The sequence below is a fragment of the Aythya fuligula genome, chromosome 3 (assembly GCF_009819795.1).
Source record: "Aythya fuligula isolate bAytFul2 chromosome 3, bAytFul2.pri, whole genome shotgun sequence".
NCBI classification, from domain to species: Eukaryota; Metazoa; Chordata; class Aves; order Anseriformes; family Anatidae; genus Aythya; species Aythya fuligula.
The window spans coordinates 55,455,095-55,473,270 of NC_045561.1; the positions used below are offsets into that span (position 1 = coordinate 55,455,095).

At 46.2% G+C, this 18,176-nt stretch overlaps 2 protein-coding genes across 2 annotated transcripts in view; both read left to right on the forward strand.

The window, feature by feature from the left end:
- The first annotated feature begins 1,448 nt into the window (after nt 1-1,448).
- On the forward strand, nt 1,449-13,046 carry RSPH3 (radial spoke head 3). The gene is made up of 9 exons (XM_032185439.1): nt 1,449-1,585; nt 1,716-1,803; nt 3,096-3,234; nt 4,632-4,777; nt 5,304-5,507; nt 6,872-7,034; nt 8,079-8,165; nt 10,455-10,724; nt 12,602-13,046. Exons 1-8 carry the CDS (start codon nt 1,464-1,466, stop codon nt 10,715-10,717), a joined length of 1,212 nt encoding a protein of 403 aa, XP_032041330.1. The 5' UTR covers nt 1,449-1,463; the 3' UTR covers nt 10,718-10,724; nt 12,602-13,046.
- Nucleotides 13,047-15,581: 2,535 nt separating this feature from the next.
- Nucleotides 15,582-18,176, forward strand: part of PLAGL1 (PLAG1 like zinc finger 1) — a 44,715-nt gene continuing 42,120 nt past the window's right edge. Inside the window, exon 1 of the mRNA XM_032185702.1 lies at nt 15,582-15,620. The gene's annotated coding sequence lies outside the window, so the exon portion shown is untranslated. The remainder of the gene's footprint in view (nt 15,621-18,176) is intronic.

Below are 18,176 nucleotides of genomic sequence, written 5' to 3' on the forward strand. Positions count from 1 at the left end.
GTCACTGCAACAAGACAAACGCAGGTTTCTGTGCACTTCTAGTAATCGATGTCCAAAAGCATTGGGGCAAACAATACACATGCCCTCATCTGGGCTCTGTGATTCTTTCATCTTTGCAGTCACACCGATGGCTTCCCATGCTTATACTGTGTTTTTACGTTTCTGTCAGACATCTCAGGACATTGCTTAGCAGCAGCACGACGCCTTCCAGGATTTTCAGTGCCACCCCAAGCACTTCTAACCCTGAAGATTTGCAAAATTTGGCAGGGTAAGGCCCTGAACAATCTGATCTACCTTTGAATTTGTTCCTGCTTAGGCAAGGGGCTTACACTAGAGACCTCCAGAGTCTCTTTCAGTCTGGATTGCTTTATGATTCTGCAATGCCTGCTTGACACTTGCACTGTGTTCCTGCAGCCTCCTATCTTCTTGTCCCACCACCCCGCTGTTAGCCATGCAGTTCACACGACTCCCGTTCCTGCACTGACTGCCAGCTGCCCGTTAACTGATTATGAAACCATTCCTTCCTCTTTTCCCTCGCCTCCCACACTTTGCCTTTGCTTGTGGTAGTTTTTATTTATCTGCTTATACATTTATTTTCTACATGGCTCTGTTACTACACAGCTTCTTCCCCCGTGCCTTGCAGGCTTCCTGTGAAGTGCTCTCTGCTACTCGGAGTCCTCATCTGTGACTGCCCACGGGGTGTTGTATTGCAGCACAGATCCCTGCCATAGTAACATAACTGAGATAACGTAAATAGCTTTTCATCAGTGACTTACGTTTGAACCAAAGATTTCTGAAACAAAGGCCATGGGTATTTCACATACTCAGCAAAGTTATCAAAGCTTAATATCGCTACCCACACAGATTAAGAAGGAGCTATGACTATGACAGTAACACTTAATTGCTGTTATGTTTCACTTTGTTTTGTTTTGTTTTATTTTATTTCACAGAATCTGCAAACATATTCTCGTCGCTTGCCATGACGGGGAGTACAGCGGGGGCACCAAGCGACACTCACTCCCCTATTTCCTACCACACTACATCTTAGCCGTGTCCAAATCCCACGCCGCTTGGTGTGCGGGGAAAACAACACAGAACAAAACAAAATAAATAAATAAATAAATAACCACCTCGGCGTGTGCGGAGAGCGTTTTCGGCTGCCCTTCAGGCCCCGCCGTGCGCTCCAGCAGGCTCCCACCCCCTGGCACTGCGGATCAGGCTCAGCCACCGCCACAAGCTCACCCCGCCACCTCCCACCCCCTCGGCAGCTCGCCCACAGACGGAGGACCCACAGCGCCGCCCGGCGCTTCAGCTCCGCACTGCCCAAAACCCGCCCTAAAAGCCCGAAATTCGAGCCATTTCCGCGGCCCTCCCTCGGCCCTGAGGCCGCTAGGGGCGGCTCGGGGCCGCTGCCTTGGAGACGGTTGCGGCGGGGCGAGGCCCGAGGCCGGCGGCTGCCCGCCATGCTGCCCGCCCCGCGCCGGGGGGCTGCGGCCCCGGCCGCCGTCCCCTACTGCTACTGCAGCCCGCCCCGCGCCCTGCCCGCCCGCACCAAGTACCGGCCGCCGCCCGAGGCCGCCCCGCAGTGAGTGCCAGCGGGCTGCTCGGCCCCTGCCCGCGGGGAGCCGAGGTTTGTCGGCATCTCGGAGCCCCCCCCGGCTCCGAGGGGTTGCTCCTCTGTAACCGCGGGTGCGGTGGTGTTGTCCTTGCTGCAGGGAGAAGGAGCCCGTCCGCTATGCCAACGTCATGTACGACCCGAGGGTGGTGCGCGGCAACACGTACGCCCTGCAGGTCATCCCCGCGGTATGGTTTTGTTTTTTTAATGTAGGTCATACGAGCTAAAAGCTACTGCTTCTGTAGCATCACTTCTCGGGAAACTTAAGTCTTGGGGTAAACTCAAAGGACGGGACTGACCCCCTCTGCTCTGCCCTCGTGAGGTCCCCCTTGGAGTGCTGCATCCAGGTCCGGGGCCCCCAGCACCAGAAGGATGTGGAGATGTTGGAGCAGGTCCACAGAAGGGCTAGAGCACCTCTCCTATGGAGAAAGGCTGAGAGAGCTGGGGGTGTTCAGCCTGGAGAAGAGAAGGCACAGGGGTGGCCTTGTTGCAGATTTTCAATACTTAAACTGTACTTATAAAATGATGAACACCGACTCTTTGCTCAGTCAGACATTGTCAGGACAAAGGTAAATGGTTTTAAACTAAAGGAGGGGAGATTTAGATTAGATTAGGAGGAAATTCTTCACTCAGAGGGTGGTGAGGCACTGGCACAGGCTGCCCAGACAGGCTGCGGATGCCGCCATCCCTGGAGGTGTTCAAGGCCAGGCTGGGTGCGACCCTAAGCAACCTGATTTAGTGGGTGGCATCCCCACCCATGGCAGTTGGAACTAGATGATCTTTAAGGACCCTCCTAGCCAAGCCATTCCATGATTCTGTGATTTCTCCTGACAAATTGTAAATGTTTTAGTGATACTTATTTTCAATACATGGATGCTTTGATCATATAAGAATTTAAAGTAGTCTGGTTTTAAAAAGTGATTTTGTGGAAATAGCTTTGTGTTGTTTGGTAGCTGTTTCTTATGGTGAATTTCACATATGTTCTGTTTACAAAGCTCCAAAGGCGTTTTCCTTTCAGTTGGCAAACACAGTACTGAATTTAAAAGTGAGTATGGGCTTCTTTTCCTTCATCAGCAATAAAGATCTTTTATCTAACAAACAACTGGACTTAAGTCCATTTGACCTTCTTAAAGGGTCACCTAGATACTCTCAACTGAACAAGAACACAACATTTTAATATGCTTTATCTTGCAAAGTTCTGTATATAATAGCCACTTCCAAATAGCAGTTGATTGTTCTTGGTGTGAGATGCCGTTAGTACGTGCCTATAGGTAGCCACCAGACCTTATTAGTTTCATGCGCTACAGTCTTAAAGGGAGCTGACACTGTAGGGTCAGTTACCATGAGAAGCAAATCTGAAATACTATGCTTCTTGTGTTAAAAACAAACAACAATGTTCATTTACCAACAGAGAGAAATTAGTAATATTTCCAAGTACAAACTGTATGGTAACATATTTTTTACGTTCATCCCTGTCCAGTGTACCCATCTTGATCTGTTTGAGATTCAAAGGCAGAGAGAAGCACGGAGAAAAGCACTGGCTAGAAAGAGAGCAAAAGAGCAAGTGCAGCTAACACCTGAGCCTGTGGAAGGCAGAGAGCATGTTCACGTGCAGACAGGTAAAAGGACGGATTTTGTTTTCAGATCAAATTTTTAAAAAACTTGCTGATCTATATTCACTTACTAAGTGGATGATGCAATCAGTAGATTCACAGACAGCTAAGGTTCTCTAAGCCTCACCACTATAACCCCCCTATGTTTAGTACTATCTAATTATTTATAAACTTGGCTAAATAGAGTGACATTTTTGCAGAGGTTCTCTTTTTCAGTTCTCAGCGTACATTCATGAACAGTAGTCAGGATTGCTTCATTTATTCTTTTGTTTTTTACTGTCTTCAGAGATGTTTGGAATATGCCACAGGTAGAGGTGTGGGGTTTTTTTAATCATTATTTTTAATTTTTATTTTTCTAAAGAATGCAGTCATATCTAGGAATAAGATCACTATTGAAAGTTAATGGGGAAGGGGTAGGAGAAAGAGGATGGGCGGTGGCCCTAATTTAGAATAAGAGACTGCCCTATATGTGAGAAAATAATTTTATTTGTTGCAAAGCCAAAATATGGAGTAATCATGGGGTAAGTGTAATGCATTGCTATGTTCCTCTGAAAAGCATTTCAGATTGGGCTGACTTACAAATGGTCAAACAGCTGTGGCACGTGCTAATCAGATATGGCCTTTGGTTTGTGAATGTTCCCTGTCCCCCAGTGCCACTGAACCTCCTATACCACCTCTGATGTATGCAGCAGCTTTTCACCATTGAAAAATGCAGAAGAAAGCCATCTGGTGTGGGTATCTTGGTCTCTTATCCTTCCCATTGACTAATGCTGATAATCTTAAGTCCTCCACAGACCTCATTTTATGAACCAGGCTATTTATCTCTGTAGTAGAGGACAGGTATAATTCAAGTTACGTGCATGCTGTTACAGATGTAACACGTGGTTACCTCAAGGTCAGTGCTGGTGGGGCCAGAAGTAGACAATCATTCTTTAAACCCAACAGACACAGTGTTTTTCATACAGCGGAGAAAAATGTGGGGTTTTGTTTGTTTTTGTTTTTTTAATATTAATGGTTAGTAGATATATAATCATTGTCCCTGTTTGAAATTGCCATATCCCGTTACATCTACCAAGAAATGTTTATTCTGCAAGGTGGGCTGAAATGGTCTAGACACTCCTCTGAAACCTGGTGATAGAAGTGTGTTTCTAGGATTCATTTCCAAGAAGCACAGGAGACATTACGAAGTACGTGTCCTTAGATGGCCTGTGCAGCAAACTGATCTATGCTTTAGGTCAATTTTTTTGTTTGTTTGGTTTGTTTTGTTTTTTTTTTTTGCTTTATGGAAGACATTTTACTGCACTATTTGGATATAATTCACCCTGTACAGTAATAAGGAGTAGTTGAGACTTAAAATAAAAAAAGAATCCTATTTAGAGCATTCATTATGCTTTTATTTCTAGAGCTGTATTTGGAAGAGATTAGTGACCGGACAATAGAGGTTGATACGGAATGTCAAACAGATGCCTTTTTGGACAGACCACCCACTCCTTTCTTCATACCAGCCAAAACAGGAAGAGATGTGGCCACACAAATAGAAGAAGGAGAGGTATGAAGCAAAGTGGAGTCCACAGGTAGTGTCAAAACATGCCTCCTATATGAAACAAGTTTGAGGCAAAATCAGGAGTGAAATTCTCCTCACAGAACATGCAAAAGAAACCATGCAAAACTAAGGACAGTGCTTCTCCATGTGCACTGGTTCTGATGCTTTTAGCTAGGAACTACAATGCTGAGAATGCTCTCCCCTGCAGAAATAGAGCAGAATAACCTGAGAGGGGATTGGAAGGACAGAAGGGAGCAGCAGTAGGGTGTAGGTGAGAGCTCTGCTTCTCCCTGGCAGTGCCCCGTGTGGCTGCAGTTTGGGGGGTGTGGTGTCTCACTTCAGCCCACTCATCACTTAATCCTGGGTGGCATTCACGCTTCCTGCCTTAGCTGACACTGGGCCCCCAGCTGCACTTCTCGGCACCCCCTTCAGCACAAGTGCTTTGTTCATGCTCCTTTGCTCCTTGCTGAGGTGTTGCGAGGGATTGTGCTCAGGGGTCATTTATCTCTGTCCTGCTGCCCCCCATCCCCAGCTATTTGACTTTGACATTGAAGTCGAGCCGATCCTGGAAGTGCTGGTTGGGAAGACCATGGAGCAAGCTTTGCTGGAAGTCATGGAGGAAGAAGAGCTGGCCCAGCTGTGGGCACACCAGCGTGCCTACGCGGAACTGCGCAATGCCGAGCTGGCGGAGGTGCAGCGCCTGGAGGAGCAGGACAGGCGATACAGGGAGGAGAAGGTAAGGCTTACGAGGAGCAAAACAGGCCTGCCTGGGTGCCCATCAGGCAAGAGGAAAACACTTCCAGTACTGAAAGACAAGCTGTGAAGTAAGCTGGATGAATATGAAAGGGTATTGTCAAGCTTGATATTCCTCTAAGCAGCTGCACTGTTTGCTTTCATGCGCCAGCACTACCGTGCTGTTCTGTTCCTTTGGAGCAGTCATACTCGAGCAACCTGGCGTACTCAGACACCTGATCAGGAGGCCAAACCTGACAGCGTTTTCCTCTGTACCTGGTGCAGCTGTTACTCAAGACTTTCTTACGATAACTGCTAAATGGATAGTCAGAATGCTTGAAAATAAGAGGCACCTCCTAGACTTTCACTTTTCACATACCTCTCAAGATCTCCAAATGCAAAACTGCATTAGTAATATCTAGCAAGTAGGAATAAACAGCAATGGCAAGTCTTCAACAACCTTATATATTGGGGTTCTGAATATTTTCCTGGACCAATCTGAGTTTTAATTTTTTCCTATGACAAATAGGATAAAAAATAGAAAAGATGAAAAGTTTAGGAAATCACCCAACCTCAGCTCATTCCTAGACCAACATTCAGCTCTATCTGCAATAACAAAGTAATGAGTCGAAATCAGTGCATGATACAATATCAGAGAAGGATTTCATTTAGCCAGCCACAAGGCCCTTATTTAACAGACTTGACAAAATTTAAAAAGGTACACAAAAGGAATCCTTTAGTCCTTGTGGTACTCCACAGATTGAGTACAGGCTTGCTTTCTGTTGCAGGAAGCATGGCCAAAAGCACGACAGACACCAGTAGAGTCAGATCATGCTCCATTTTATTGCCTGAATAGCCTAACTTTTATACTGAACTTAACAGGGGCAGACAGTGCTTCACACAAGATTTTTGGTCAAAAGCACTCAGACAAACAACTACAAGAAAACAACCCCACCTGCAAGAAAACAACCCCCTTGTGATTAGCAGTCACATAGACCTTGTCCTTGAAGCCAGCTACTGGTAACAATATTTTTCTGAATTCCTCAACTGGGCGATGTGGGAACAGTCATGGGAACTTCTCATAGTTGCCCTGGTAGCTTGGTTTGCTCAGCTACAGCAAGTCATGGGATTTTTGCTGTTTCAAAAAATCCCTCAACAGCTTTCAAGCACTCTTTTTTTTTTTATGAGGAGTTTTTGTGAAAGTAGGAGGCCACAAATACTGGCCTTTAGCTCAGAAGTCTTAAGTATTGGTACTCTTGTTTATCTTTACTATTTATGAGTTTCACACTGTGATCATTCTTCAAAATCTGGATCAAAGGAATAGCAGCTAAAGGGCTGAAAGTTTTATGTGCCATACTGTCTTGACAGGAACGTCGCAAACTCCAGCACATGCAAATGCTACAGAAACAGAAAGAGACGACAGAGAAAATTGCAGCTTGGGCGTTTGCTAAACGCTACTTGACTGATCTCATTCCTTCAGTCTTCAGCAATCTTCGTGAGAGTGGGTTTTTCTATGATCCTATAGAAAGAGGTTTGTCTTTTTTTTTATTATTATGTGAAGTGAGTAATATGAAAGTCAAAACAGCCTTAGAATACAGTTTATTGTCCTATTATTTAGAATAATATAATAAGATTTCATTCATTTACATTTGTGGCTGCACAGATAGTTTTCAAACTCAGAGTTTTTTAAAAAGAAACATTATTGTTCACCTGTACAAGTTATCAAGAATAAGCAAGAACTGACAGTTTTGCTTTAATGAGAAGAGGTGCTTTTGATTTGAGAGAAATAAATGGGTGGTTAGGATTGGTAGAGAAAGAAAGAGTATTAAATGTATTTTGATAGGACAGACAAAGGACAGACATCATTCTGAATCTTCGTTAATGATTATCAAAGCAAAGGAAAAATAGTCAATAAGAATTAGGCTCTGAAAATAATTTTGGAGTTGTACCTCTGTGACTTCCAAGCTTTTAGAGTCAGCAGCATTTCTTATGGGCTACCTTGCTGCATCCCACTTCCCCAGTCCCTGCACAGATGCCCAGACCACAGCTTGGGAATGGAGCCATGGAGCAAATGCAGAAATGAGTGTATTCTTCAAGCAGGACAGGGTTTGGGACCACTGCATACAAAGAGTGTGACTGGGGGAAGCAAGAGCTCCTTAGTCAGAGGGAACAAACGTTTTCAGCAGACCAGAAGCCAGATGTACTTGGAAAACAGAGCAGGAAATGTTATTCTCCTGACTTGTTCAGGATAGTTATTTTCATCTGACTGGAACATTACTGTGCTGCTCGTTTGTGCTTGCCGTTCGAGGGTGCCAGGCCCCTTTGAAAATCAATGGAGGTGAGAAGACTCTGGTTCAGGTCCGTAATAAGGAGGAACCTCAGTAAAGGAGGGAGGAGATAAGACACCCAGTAATGCCTGAGAGGGTTTCATCTGGCTCTTGCAAAGCAAGTGCTTTCTGGCAAGGATGTGCATCCCTTAACAATCACAGCAAATGAAAAACAGCCTTGAGATCCTGTTGTTCATCCTTAATAAACAGATACTTTTTCTTGCTTTCCTCCTGCCAAATTCATACAGATATTGAGACAGAATTCCTTCCATGGCTGATGACAGAAGTGGAAGAAACACTAGAGAAGAAGGTTCTGGGAAGGATGATGCTTGACTGTAAGTTACCAAATCCTGGAATATAGTCTGGGCTGCTTGTTTGTAGTTGTTTTTTCCCCAGTCAGAACAAATATGACATTTACAGGGTCACTGTGGACTAAAGAAGGAATTAGGAAGAACTCCAGCGGCCAAGTGTGTTATTTTGTTTGTTTGTTTTGTTGTTCTTGTTTTTATTCTCTATTTAAATATGTTTTTAAAGTAGGGAAAACCACTGTGGTGGCCATCTGGATAATTGATTCTCAGCTGAAATACTGGAAGTGTCAGACATGCTGCACTACTGGCTTTATACTGTTAGAGATGTGTTGCTGCTGGAAGACACAACACCTCTGGCAGAATAAGAATAGTTAAAGCATGCCAATTCTTTTCTCTGCTATAAAAACTTGTTTTTCATGTGTGTTACACAGCCATCGTTGCTGTGTTGCTTTCTGTGTGATGCCTGATTTTGCCAATGGGACCAGAAAAGCCCACCCTTTCTAGAGCCACATGTATAACATGAAAGTCTGTTAGTGCATTTGTGTGAACTCCCTGAGCTACAGAGTAATGTGCTACTCCTTTCATCCAAAATGAAAGAAGAGAAGGATAATTTTGGCCATGACTGACAGAGAAGTCAGGTGACTGACACTTCTCATCAAAACGAGGGCTTACTTCTTCAGCAGTCAATAATCATGTCCTTGCTTTTGAAATAGATTTAAAATATCACTCTCTGCTGTCTTTCAGTCTAATTCAAGCTAAGTATGCAGGTTTGTCTATTGGTCAGTCTTCAGAGGCTGCTTTGAATACCTGGATAATATAAATTCTGTCTTGTGTAGAAGCACAAAATTATGATGAGTTTGTGTCCACCTTGGTGGCCCTAGGTCAAACCACTTCTTATACTTGCATTGTCTTTATTCTTGTGGTTTTACCTCTGGCTGTGATTTTGGGTTTAAATTGCAATCGTGTTCATTTCCTCTGGGTTAATTTTCAGTTTAACCAGGACCCTGAATTTCCTTTGTTGAGGTCCAGTTTGGATAATCACATCTGGCCTGTTAGTATTTTATCCTATGATACATGTGCTTATATGTTTACTCAAGGATTCTTAAAGCAGCTCTTCAGAAGGGAGGGAATTTTCTCTCCTGTTAAGTAAGAAGTATTGTATGTGACCACTAAATAAACATCCCAAGAAAAATGTTGCTCCAGAATGCAGTCTTGATGAGAACATCCATCATATTCCTGTTAAATCTTTGTTTAATTTTTACTGCCAGTAACCCTGGTCTTGCACCAGTTCTTAGAAGTACAGAGCAGTTGGAGCAGGCTAATAAGTAATACCAGCAGCCCCTGTTTTGCTACTTATCCTTTGTGTATCCTGGCTTATACCCAATCACGCATTGTTGAATAAACATTAACTCTGCAAAAGGAACTGTGGATTGCCTTCTCAAACAAGTTTTGTAGAGGCAGACAGCCGCAGCTGAGATTGTGGCTTCTTCTCCATCTTACGCAAAAGCGTAGGAGAAATCTCTAAGGATACATTTTTAACCTATTTGAATGTAGAAGCTACTTAAATGGTTTGTTTATCTTATCACCATCCAATTAAAAAAAAAAAAAAAAAGAACTACAAGGGAAGCACCCACAGTCTAAGGTGGCTGTGTTTGCCCTCTGATGACCATTCCTTCTTTTACTTGCGAAACTCAACCCAAGAATTAACAATGGAATTCCTTTTGGCACCTGTACATTGTCTTCTATATTAACACCTTCTTCCTTCATTGTTGGCCTTGTTATTTGCCATATTTAAATTATGTATTACAAAGTGAGTGTTGAGCTATTGTTGTGTTCATTGATTTGGAAGACATATAATGTTTAAAAAAAAAAAAACTACAAGGGCTAAGTATCAAAAATAATAAAGAGCAGATGTTTTACAGCTGCTTTTCAGAAAGAGAAAATCTTTCTGATGACTCCCACAGTTCCAGTATTACGCTGTGCCAAAAACATCACACTGTACGCAACCTGGCTGGTCCCCTTTCCTGGCAGGGTGACCTGCTTGAGAAGTGACCAGACAACAGTGAGGAAATGAACAAGGCAATCCACGTGAGCCATTTCAAATCACTGCTTTCAATGCAAACTGCTCATTTGGTTTCAATTAGGCTACAGCTACAGGGAAGATTTTTCTTATTCAAGTATTCTTTAGTTTTAGTGTTATTTCTTTTCTTTTTTTCCTTTTCCTGCATAAGAATTCATATGTCAGTAACATATAAATAATTTCAAATTACAGGTTTTTTACACTGTGTTCGTTAATGGTATTTTTCTCTGTTTCAGCCTTGATTCGTACAGTGGTTGAAAAACGCTTGGATGCATTTAGCCAGGAACCTCTGTCTGGTCAGACCGAGGCCTCTGCTGAAGAGCCTGGGCCCATAGATGCAGCCCCGCAGGAGGCTGATGAGATAGAAGCTGCTGACCTGCCGGTCACAGCAAGTGAAGAGAGCGACCAACCTGTTGCTGAGGAACAGCTTTCACGTCGCATCTCTTTCCAGTTAGAGGAACCCGATCAAGCAGAAACAGAGGACCTGGAAACTGAGTAACAAGGAGGCAAGTCATCGTCCTACCTATTTACAAGTGTCGTGCTGCTCATCCATTCTGAAGGATGAGCTTAAGCCACAGTAGAGCATTAAAGGATGTTTTCCAAATATTGGCCTTGCTGATTTCAGTCTGAAAGAATCAAGGGAGGTTACTAGAGTAATGAGTGGCAGTGAAATACTATCCTCTTCTACACAATCCAACGCATCAAAAAACTGGGACATTTACAATTGAAAACTAATGCTGTCCCGCAACCCATGCAAGGACATGAGAAGAGTATTGAGAGCATCCTAGCAGCCTCTGCGAGTGCTTTGATAATATTTTCAGAACAGATGTCCTTATTTTGCTTACTTTGAAATGTAACTACAAAATATTACATTTCGTAACATGTTCTACAATGTGTAGAAATGTTCTGCAAAACTTAAATTTTCTTTCCACTCATGTTATTCTCTCTTCCCCTGACCAACTTCTATGGGCATCTCAGCAGGCGGTAGGGCAAAGGCAGCTCTTCCTGAAGGTCTTCAAGTTCAAAGTTCTGCCACTGGGCACTTGTGTCAGTGCAAAATCCCCTTCAGCCTCCTCCTGACGCCTGCAGCACTGGTGAGGGGCTGGAGCCTCGCGCTAAGCCCAGCCTCAGATTTCCTTCTAACCACCCTTCCATGCTGCTCCTCCACAGTGGTACCAGACACAACTGACAGAAGGCACCTGCACTGCCACACATCCCTGGCTGCTCCCCAGGCAGCTTTACAAGTGGGGCATTCCTGCTCATAAATGTGCATCAGTGCTGCAATGCCATTTACTCTTTCTTTCCAGCACTTCTCCCAAACCAAAGCCTTCTTAGTTGCACCTCAGAGCACGAGAGAGGTGGTGGAAGGTGAAACACTGGCTGATGGCATTCTCCTGGTGAACAAGGAGATCTGAAGTTCTGTACTTTGGGTTAGAAACACAAAGAGGGGAAGCCTGCCAGTCTGCGCTCGCTGTGCCTGGAGCTTTTGTGACCGAGTCCCCATGTGGACATGAGTAGGGGAGGCACCAGGTCCTGCAAGCTGCTGTTCCCAATTCCTGTGTGCTGCAGGGGTCCCACCAGACACAGCTGAATGCCAGAAGGAACCTTGTGCCTGGTTTCTGAGGGGGCTGGGAAGAGGACCCAGAAGCACCTGCCCTTTTGGGGAGAGTAACTCTGGTTTTAGAGCAGCTGTTATCATCCTCGTCCATGTTCAGGGTCCTGCAGCCTCCTGGTGCTGCAGTTTGTACCAAAGGCACTTGGTGAGGGTGTGCACCGCCTGTGTACTGCCACCAGGGCTGGGGTTTGGGCTTTCTGGGTCACCCTGCAGCACTTCAGTTTCACAGACACCATGGGGTGAGGGTGCATGCACACGTGTGTGCCCTCCCGTTTGTGTGCTGCCTGCTGTGTGAAGCTCTGGAGATTGTATCAGAGGGCTGGGAGGTGTGATCAGTTGATCCCTTGGCAAGGGTCCCAAAGAGAGATGATGAGATATTTGTGAGAGAGTAAGTTGTCATTAATAAGGTGTCATTACTGTATTCCTTTTCTCAGACATGTTAGGCATTCATTGCCATTCATTCAGATGCCATTTCTTGAGAACAACCAACAGTCTGGTGGCAGGATGAGACGCTTTGTTCACCAGCCTCTATTCTTGGATGTTAACACCTGCTCTTTTTAACTTCACTTTTTTTATTTTTTTAATTGAAAAGCAATGCCTTTCATGTTGGATATCTCTACATGTGTTTGTACTCACCCAGAATTCACAAGTGAGTGAAAACTGTGACAGTTACTGTCATTCCCACAACTAACCCGTCTCTTGTCTCTCTCATCTCTTTCAACCCCTTCTTTCATCTTTGAACTCCCTTACCTCACTCATCCTCCACAGGTACCTCCATTCTGCCTACCAAGAGGCTGTAATTGCTGGTTCGCTTTCGTGCTGAGGGGGATGAGGAAAAGAGGAGACATCGCCGATGAGAACCAAGAACACATGAGCCTTGTAGCTGACTTATACGCATTCTTTATCAAACACCAGGAGCTGAATCATGCAAAAATCCTTGAGCAAGATTATCTCCTCTCTATTGCATTCAGGCTGCTGCAGAGGCTCTATCCTTCTGTTGTATTTGTGCGGACCTAGTTTAGACAGAAATAACTTAGCCAGCGTGGCCTTGAAAGAAAGTTGAGAATACTTTTTTTTCTGTTTTTACAGACTTCCCTTTTCTTACAGGTTTTTAGAACCGTACTGCAACGTGCTCTATTTATGTCTTTGTTCTGATTTTAATGTATCTGTACCATTTAGGCATACTATCCTGGAGAGGAAATTGATGGTGTCATTTACTATTTATTGCCTGTTTCTTCGTCTGAGGAAAGGAAAGAGGGGCAAAGGCTAGGTGATGAATTCTGCCTTGAATTGTAAAGGCTGGAAGGGAACTTTGGGGCGCTGAGAATTTAAAAACCTTCACACAAAGTGAATGTGAGGGGGGTTGGACCAATAACAGCCTTACCACAGAATGAGGAGGGCTATTTGAAGGTGGGAAAAAGCTCCAGTTCTAGAATGGAGCTTTACTTTTGGTGTTTACATTAAAATCAAACACAGTAGATACAGTCACTACTCTGAGGTAAGTGATGAGCTGGTTTCCACAGGAACAGAAGGGTGTCCTAATGTGACTGGGGAGTATCAAGGTTAAGTTTGCTGTAATAGGTTATGTCTTACGGAACCGGAAAGCCATGGAGCAGAAACTTCATCAAACTCCTTATGATACCATCCCCTCAGAGCAACTCTCCCTGATCCCTGTTTTCAGCAGGAGCTCCTCATTCCTGATACCTGCTCACAGCCCCAGCGACGTCACACAGGGGTGCGGGCAAGGGACATGGGGACAGTACATCTGGCACTACAGTGCAGGACAGGCTGCAGCCACCCCACCATGACAAGGTGCAGGCAGGCACTGCTCTGACCTGTGGCAGGGTGTTCATCTGGCAGCGGGGGCTTTGTGCTGGGCCCTGGGTGTGCATTGGCCTTTTGCAAAGCCCACATATGTTTACAGTGTGAGGAGCCAAGAGTGGTCACCCAGCAGAGTCCTCGGTGAGATCGTGGGATTCTGGGCTTCATAATTAATAAGCAACTTGATCAGTGGCACACTGGGTCAGGATGCAGGCTGTGGGTGCTCTCCCCGGGAACCACCAGAAACCAGGTACACCATTCATTTTGGTCAAAGGACCAGCTGTAGCTGTCAGGTACCCAGCGGGGTACTTTGGGGGTCAGTAAAAGCCCCAGACAGCTGCATGCATGCCCAGTCAGGCTGCTTGTCTCTGCATGTCTTTCCCAAAAGCTGCTGGTGACAATAAAACTGTCCACGTGGTTTCCATCTCTTGCTTTCTCTGCAAAGCAGAGCCAAAGCATTGCTCCAACAACCAGCTCAGCAGTTTAGCTTCATGTTTACTTCAGCAATTGTTTGAGAAGTAGGGAAGACATTGAGATTGCTTGTTTCTGATTCCGTTTGGAAATCCTCTTGAAATCCTCTTGATGCCGACGGACCGAAGCAGACTGTCCATTTCTCTGTAGCACAGTGACAGGCTGGGAGCAGTCTCAAGCCCAAAATTCATGGCTGGCTTGCTGCTGACAGAACCCACAGGTTTCAAAGAGGTGAGGAGAGAACGGATAAGGAAAATACACCATGAAAACGCTTGCTAATATACACGTGCTAAATACAAATCTCGCCTTATCCATCCTTAATGGCCACAGCCTTGGGGGCCCGCAGGAGCTGCATTGCTCTAAGAGCAGCAAGCAGCAACGGACAGCACTGGCTGTGATTCCTGTCCTGCCCTGCAGGAGACACCTTTACACCTCTGTGACAGTGCTTGGTGCCTTGAGATCCTGTGATCCAGTGCAGTTTCTCACTGCCGGGGTAGCTCCACTGGTACAAGGCAGAAGGTAGATATGGCCCGACAGCTCACTGTAGCTCACTACAATCCCCGCGGCCGTAAACCTGCGATATTTCTACTTATTAAATAAATAAATAAATAAATAAATAAATAAATCCCAAAACTTTCCAAACTGAGCAGGGCCCAGCAACCCCCCCCCCCCCCCCCGGGAGGAGGGGAGAGGCGAGGGGGGAGGAGAAGGGGGCAGGCGCCTTGTCCCGCCCGGCCCCCTCCGCTCCCCCCCGTCCCGGCCCCTCCGCCGCCGCCCCGCCGCCAGGCGTCTCCCGGGGGCCGGGACGAGCCCCGGAGCCTCCCCTGGAGCCGGAGCCGGAGCCGGAGCCGCCGCTGCGCTCCCCGGCCCGGTGCTGGGGCAGCGGGCGGCGCCCGCAGAGCCGGGCCATGAGGTGAGGGGCGGCCGGGCCAGGAGGGGCCGGGAGGGGCCGGGAGGGGCGGAGGGCCGGGGGCGAGCACCGGCCCTGAGCACCTGCACGGCCGCGGGGAGGCCATAACGCCACGGGAGCCCGCCGTCGGGTTGCGTGGTTTTGTGCTTTTTGCTGTTTTTTTGTTTGCTTTTTTTTTTTAAACTCTTCTCCCCTTCGGCTGCCTCTGCCCCACGCCGGGTGTAGCGGGTGGGGGCAGCTCTCGGTGCCTTCCCCGGTGCGGGCTGCCCTGCGGCACGGAGCTGCCCGGGGGCTGGGGTCGGTACCGGGGGCAGCCGCGGGCTCAGCCCCTGCCCCCCGAGCTGCTGCCGGCTCGCCTCGGTCCCCATCCCTCGCCGCCGCCGGCCCCCGGGGGAGACCCGATTGCTTTCCGAAGGGGGGAGGAGGGATTTGCCGCACCGGACGGGTCGTTTGGTTGTTTTTGTTTTTTGTTTTTGAAGGGTCTAAGTTTGTTAATTTTTAACTTTCAGTTTTGTTTTGTTCTCGTTGCTCTGTGACAAGTCTGCGTCGCGCAACCAAATGACAGTTTGGGTTTGTGGTGGACAGGTGAGTGCAGGACAGCCAAAACGCTTCCCCAGGGGCTGCTTCCCGTGTTTGACCTGAGCATAACGTGCATGGATCTCCTTGCAAGAGGCTAACCACCTTTGTAGCAGACATTTTAATTATTTGATGAGAGCACAAAGTTGTATCTGTCTATAAAACGTGACCTTAAATATGATCTTCCACCTGCAGCTGATATCTTTAGATGTATGAAGGACAAAATCCAAGTTATGCTTTGGGTACATGATACACGTGTATATATTGTATATATACATGTCTATATGTATCACCTTGATGACCAGTGTCTTCAGTAATAAATACAAATACCACCTACATCCTCTTTCCGAAAAGTGCCAGGAGAGGATGTGCATGGTGTTACTGCCAAAAGATTAGCAAATCCAGCTCTGGCAGAATGAGGAAGGAAGAAGCTCCAAATCTGTAGAGCACTCAAGTCTCCCAGCGCTGCAGTCACAGAACTGCCATCAGCCTGTGGGACCTGAATCTCTGTTCTACCAGTGGCTGGCAGAAGATGTGTTTCCAGTCTCAGATGCCTAATCACGTGCGGCGACGCAAAGCGACAAGTGGTGCTGCAAGGATTTGGCAACTTCTCTTAATTTCTGTGTGCTGGAGCCCTTGGGAGAAGTGGCACTGTTTGACATTGTTGGCATGAAGTGGTATCGTGATACTCCCTAAAGGTTTTGGATCAGAGGCCAGTAGGGTTTCAAAGAAGAGGTCTTGCTTCCTCTTCCCTCAACACCTGCCCTGACCCTCAGGTGATTTCTCTGGGGGGCTGACCGCTGTCCAGGGGGCAGGTTGACTGCAGCACTAGGAGAGGGCACGCACCTCTTCTCCTCCCTCACGTTGGGCATGGCATACTTCTCCTGCAAGACACCAATATCTCGTTTTCTTGCAGTGCCCACTGTGTTGTACTGACCCACGTGTGCAGCACCTTCGTTGTGCCCTGACCCTTCACTGGAGAGAAATACAAGTGTTGTCTTTGGGAATTCCCATTCACTGGTCCTTCCCATCCCAGCGAGGGCTTTGGAAAAGCTGTGCATCAAGCACCGCTCCACCCCCGTGCATGCCCAGCTGTAGCACTGTAAAACCCAAAACGGGGCTGTGCCAGGCAGGTGGCTCTGCATGCAACATGAGCAATTCCTCTGGACAGAAGTACGGATACAGTGACAGGGTCAGTGACAAATTGTGTGATTATTATTTGATATTGCGTGCATTTGCTGCCGTGGTGCAGCTATGCATTTGGTATATTTTCCGCCATTAGTGTGCACTTACTTGTCCTGCATTGTAAGTCAAAGCAGTCAAAATCTCATTTGCAAACCTAATGGGAGCTCGTATAGATCCTGGAGCAGTAATAAACTGCGTAAGAGGCCGACTGTCACAGGGTTCTCAATTTTTGCTTGGTGCATCTCTGACATTTGAACAGGACCTGGTCATTCAGAATTTATGGTAAATACTGATTATTTACGTAAGAGGTAGAATATGGGTTGAATGGGAATGAAAACAAGAAACAAGATCAGAAAAACTACCGGTTTCTGTGGCCCTACACGTCACAGTGAGAACAGCAGTGGGAGGTTTGGAGAGTTCTGTGCAGGAAAGCACATAAGCATAACAAGATAATTATTTCTTGAAGGCGGAAGGGGCTATTAAATAATATGCTTACACCTCCAAGTTTAACCAGGTTGAAGCCTCAGATTGGCTTCTTCAAGATAAATTAAAATTCCTCTGTTTTTAAAATATGAAGAGTTAAATTGCTTTGAGTGCATTGCTTCTAGGTAGACTTTCTGTTTTTTAACATAGACACTTGTTTAGCATTCATTTTGCAGTAACATAAACCAGCAGGTCACAGATTGATGCTCCCTAACTAAAGGCAGCAACTTCTGTTTCCTCTCAGTTCAATAATCCGCTCTGCAGTGAGGATCTCCTTGTTGTGAGGATCTGTAAGCACACACGTTTCTTCTTTCCCTGCCTGCCCCTTTGTCAGGATGGAGCAGCAAGGAAGCAGCACGAGATAATTCCCCCCTGACTGTCACGACACGCTTATTCTGCAGTGTGTTTCAGGGGCTGGGACCTGGGCCTCTGCCCCTTCTGCTCTTTCCCTCAAGCACTTAATTTCTTGGCTGATTATTAAAAACCAAGCCCATCAACCTCCACCCCTCCCACAAGTGAATACACGCGCTGCACTTGAGGCTGCCTGTGCTGGTGTTTTATATGTTTCATTTGCTTGAGCACTTGACGTTACACCTAACTTTATGGACATGAATAGTCCTCTTCACTAAGAGTAACCCTGCTCACAAGATGTTTGCAGAACCAGAGCGTATTTAAAGCATGCATTGCCAGCTAGTTCCCTACTGGCTCCACCGAGTTTTTATTTTAAGATGTTCCTGCTTTCTAAGATAAGCATGAATCAAATGAGACTGCTCCAAATGCCAAGGGAACAGCGGTCACACACCTACTTAAGCACATGCCACCATACAACTGACCACACCATTTAATTGTCACTTAACCCAGAAGAAACTGTTTGTTCTTTTTCCATGTGTGTGTGTG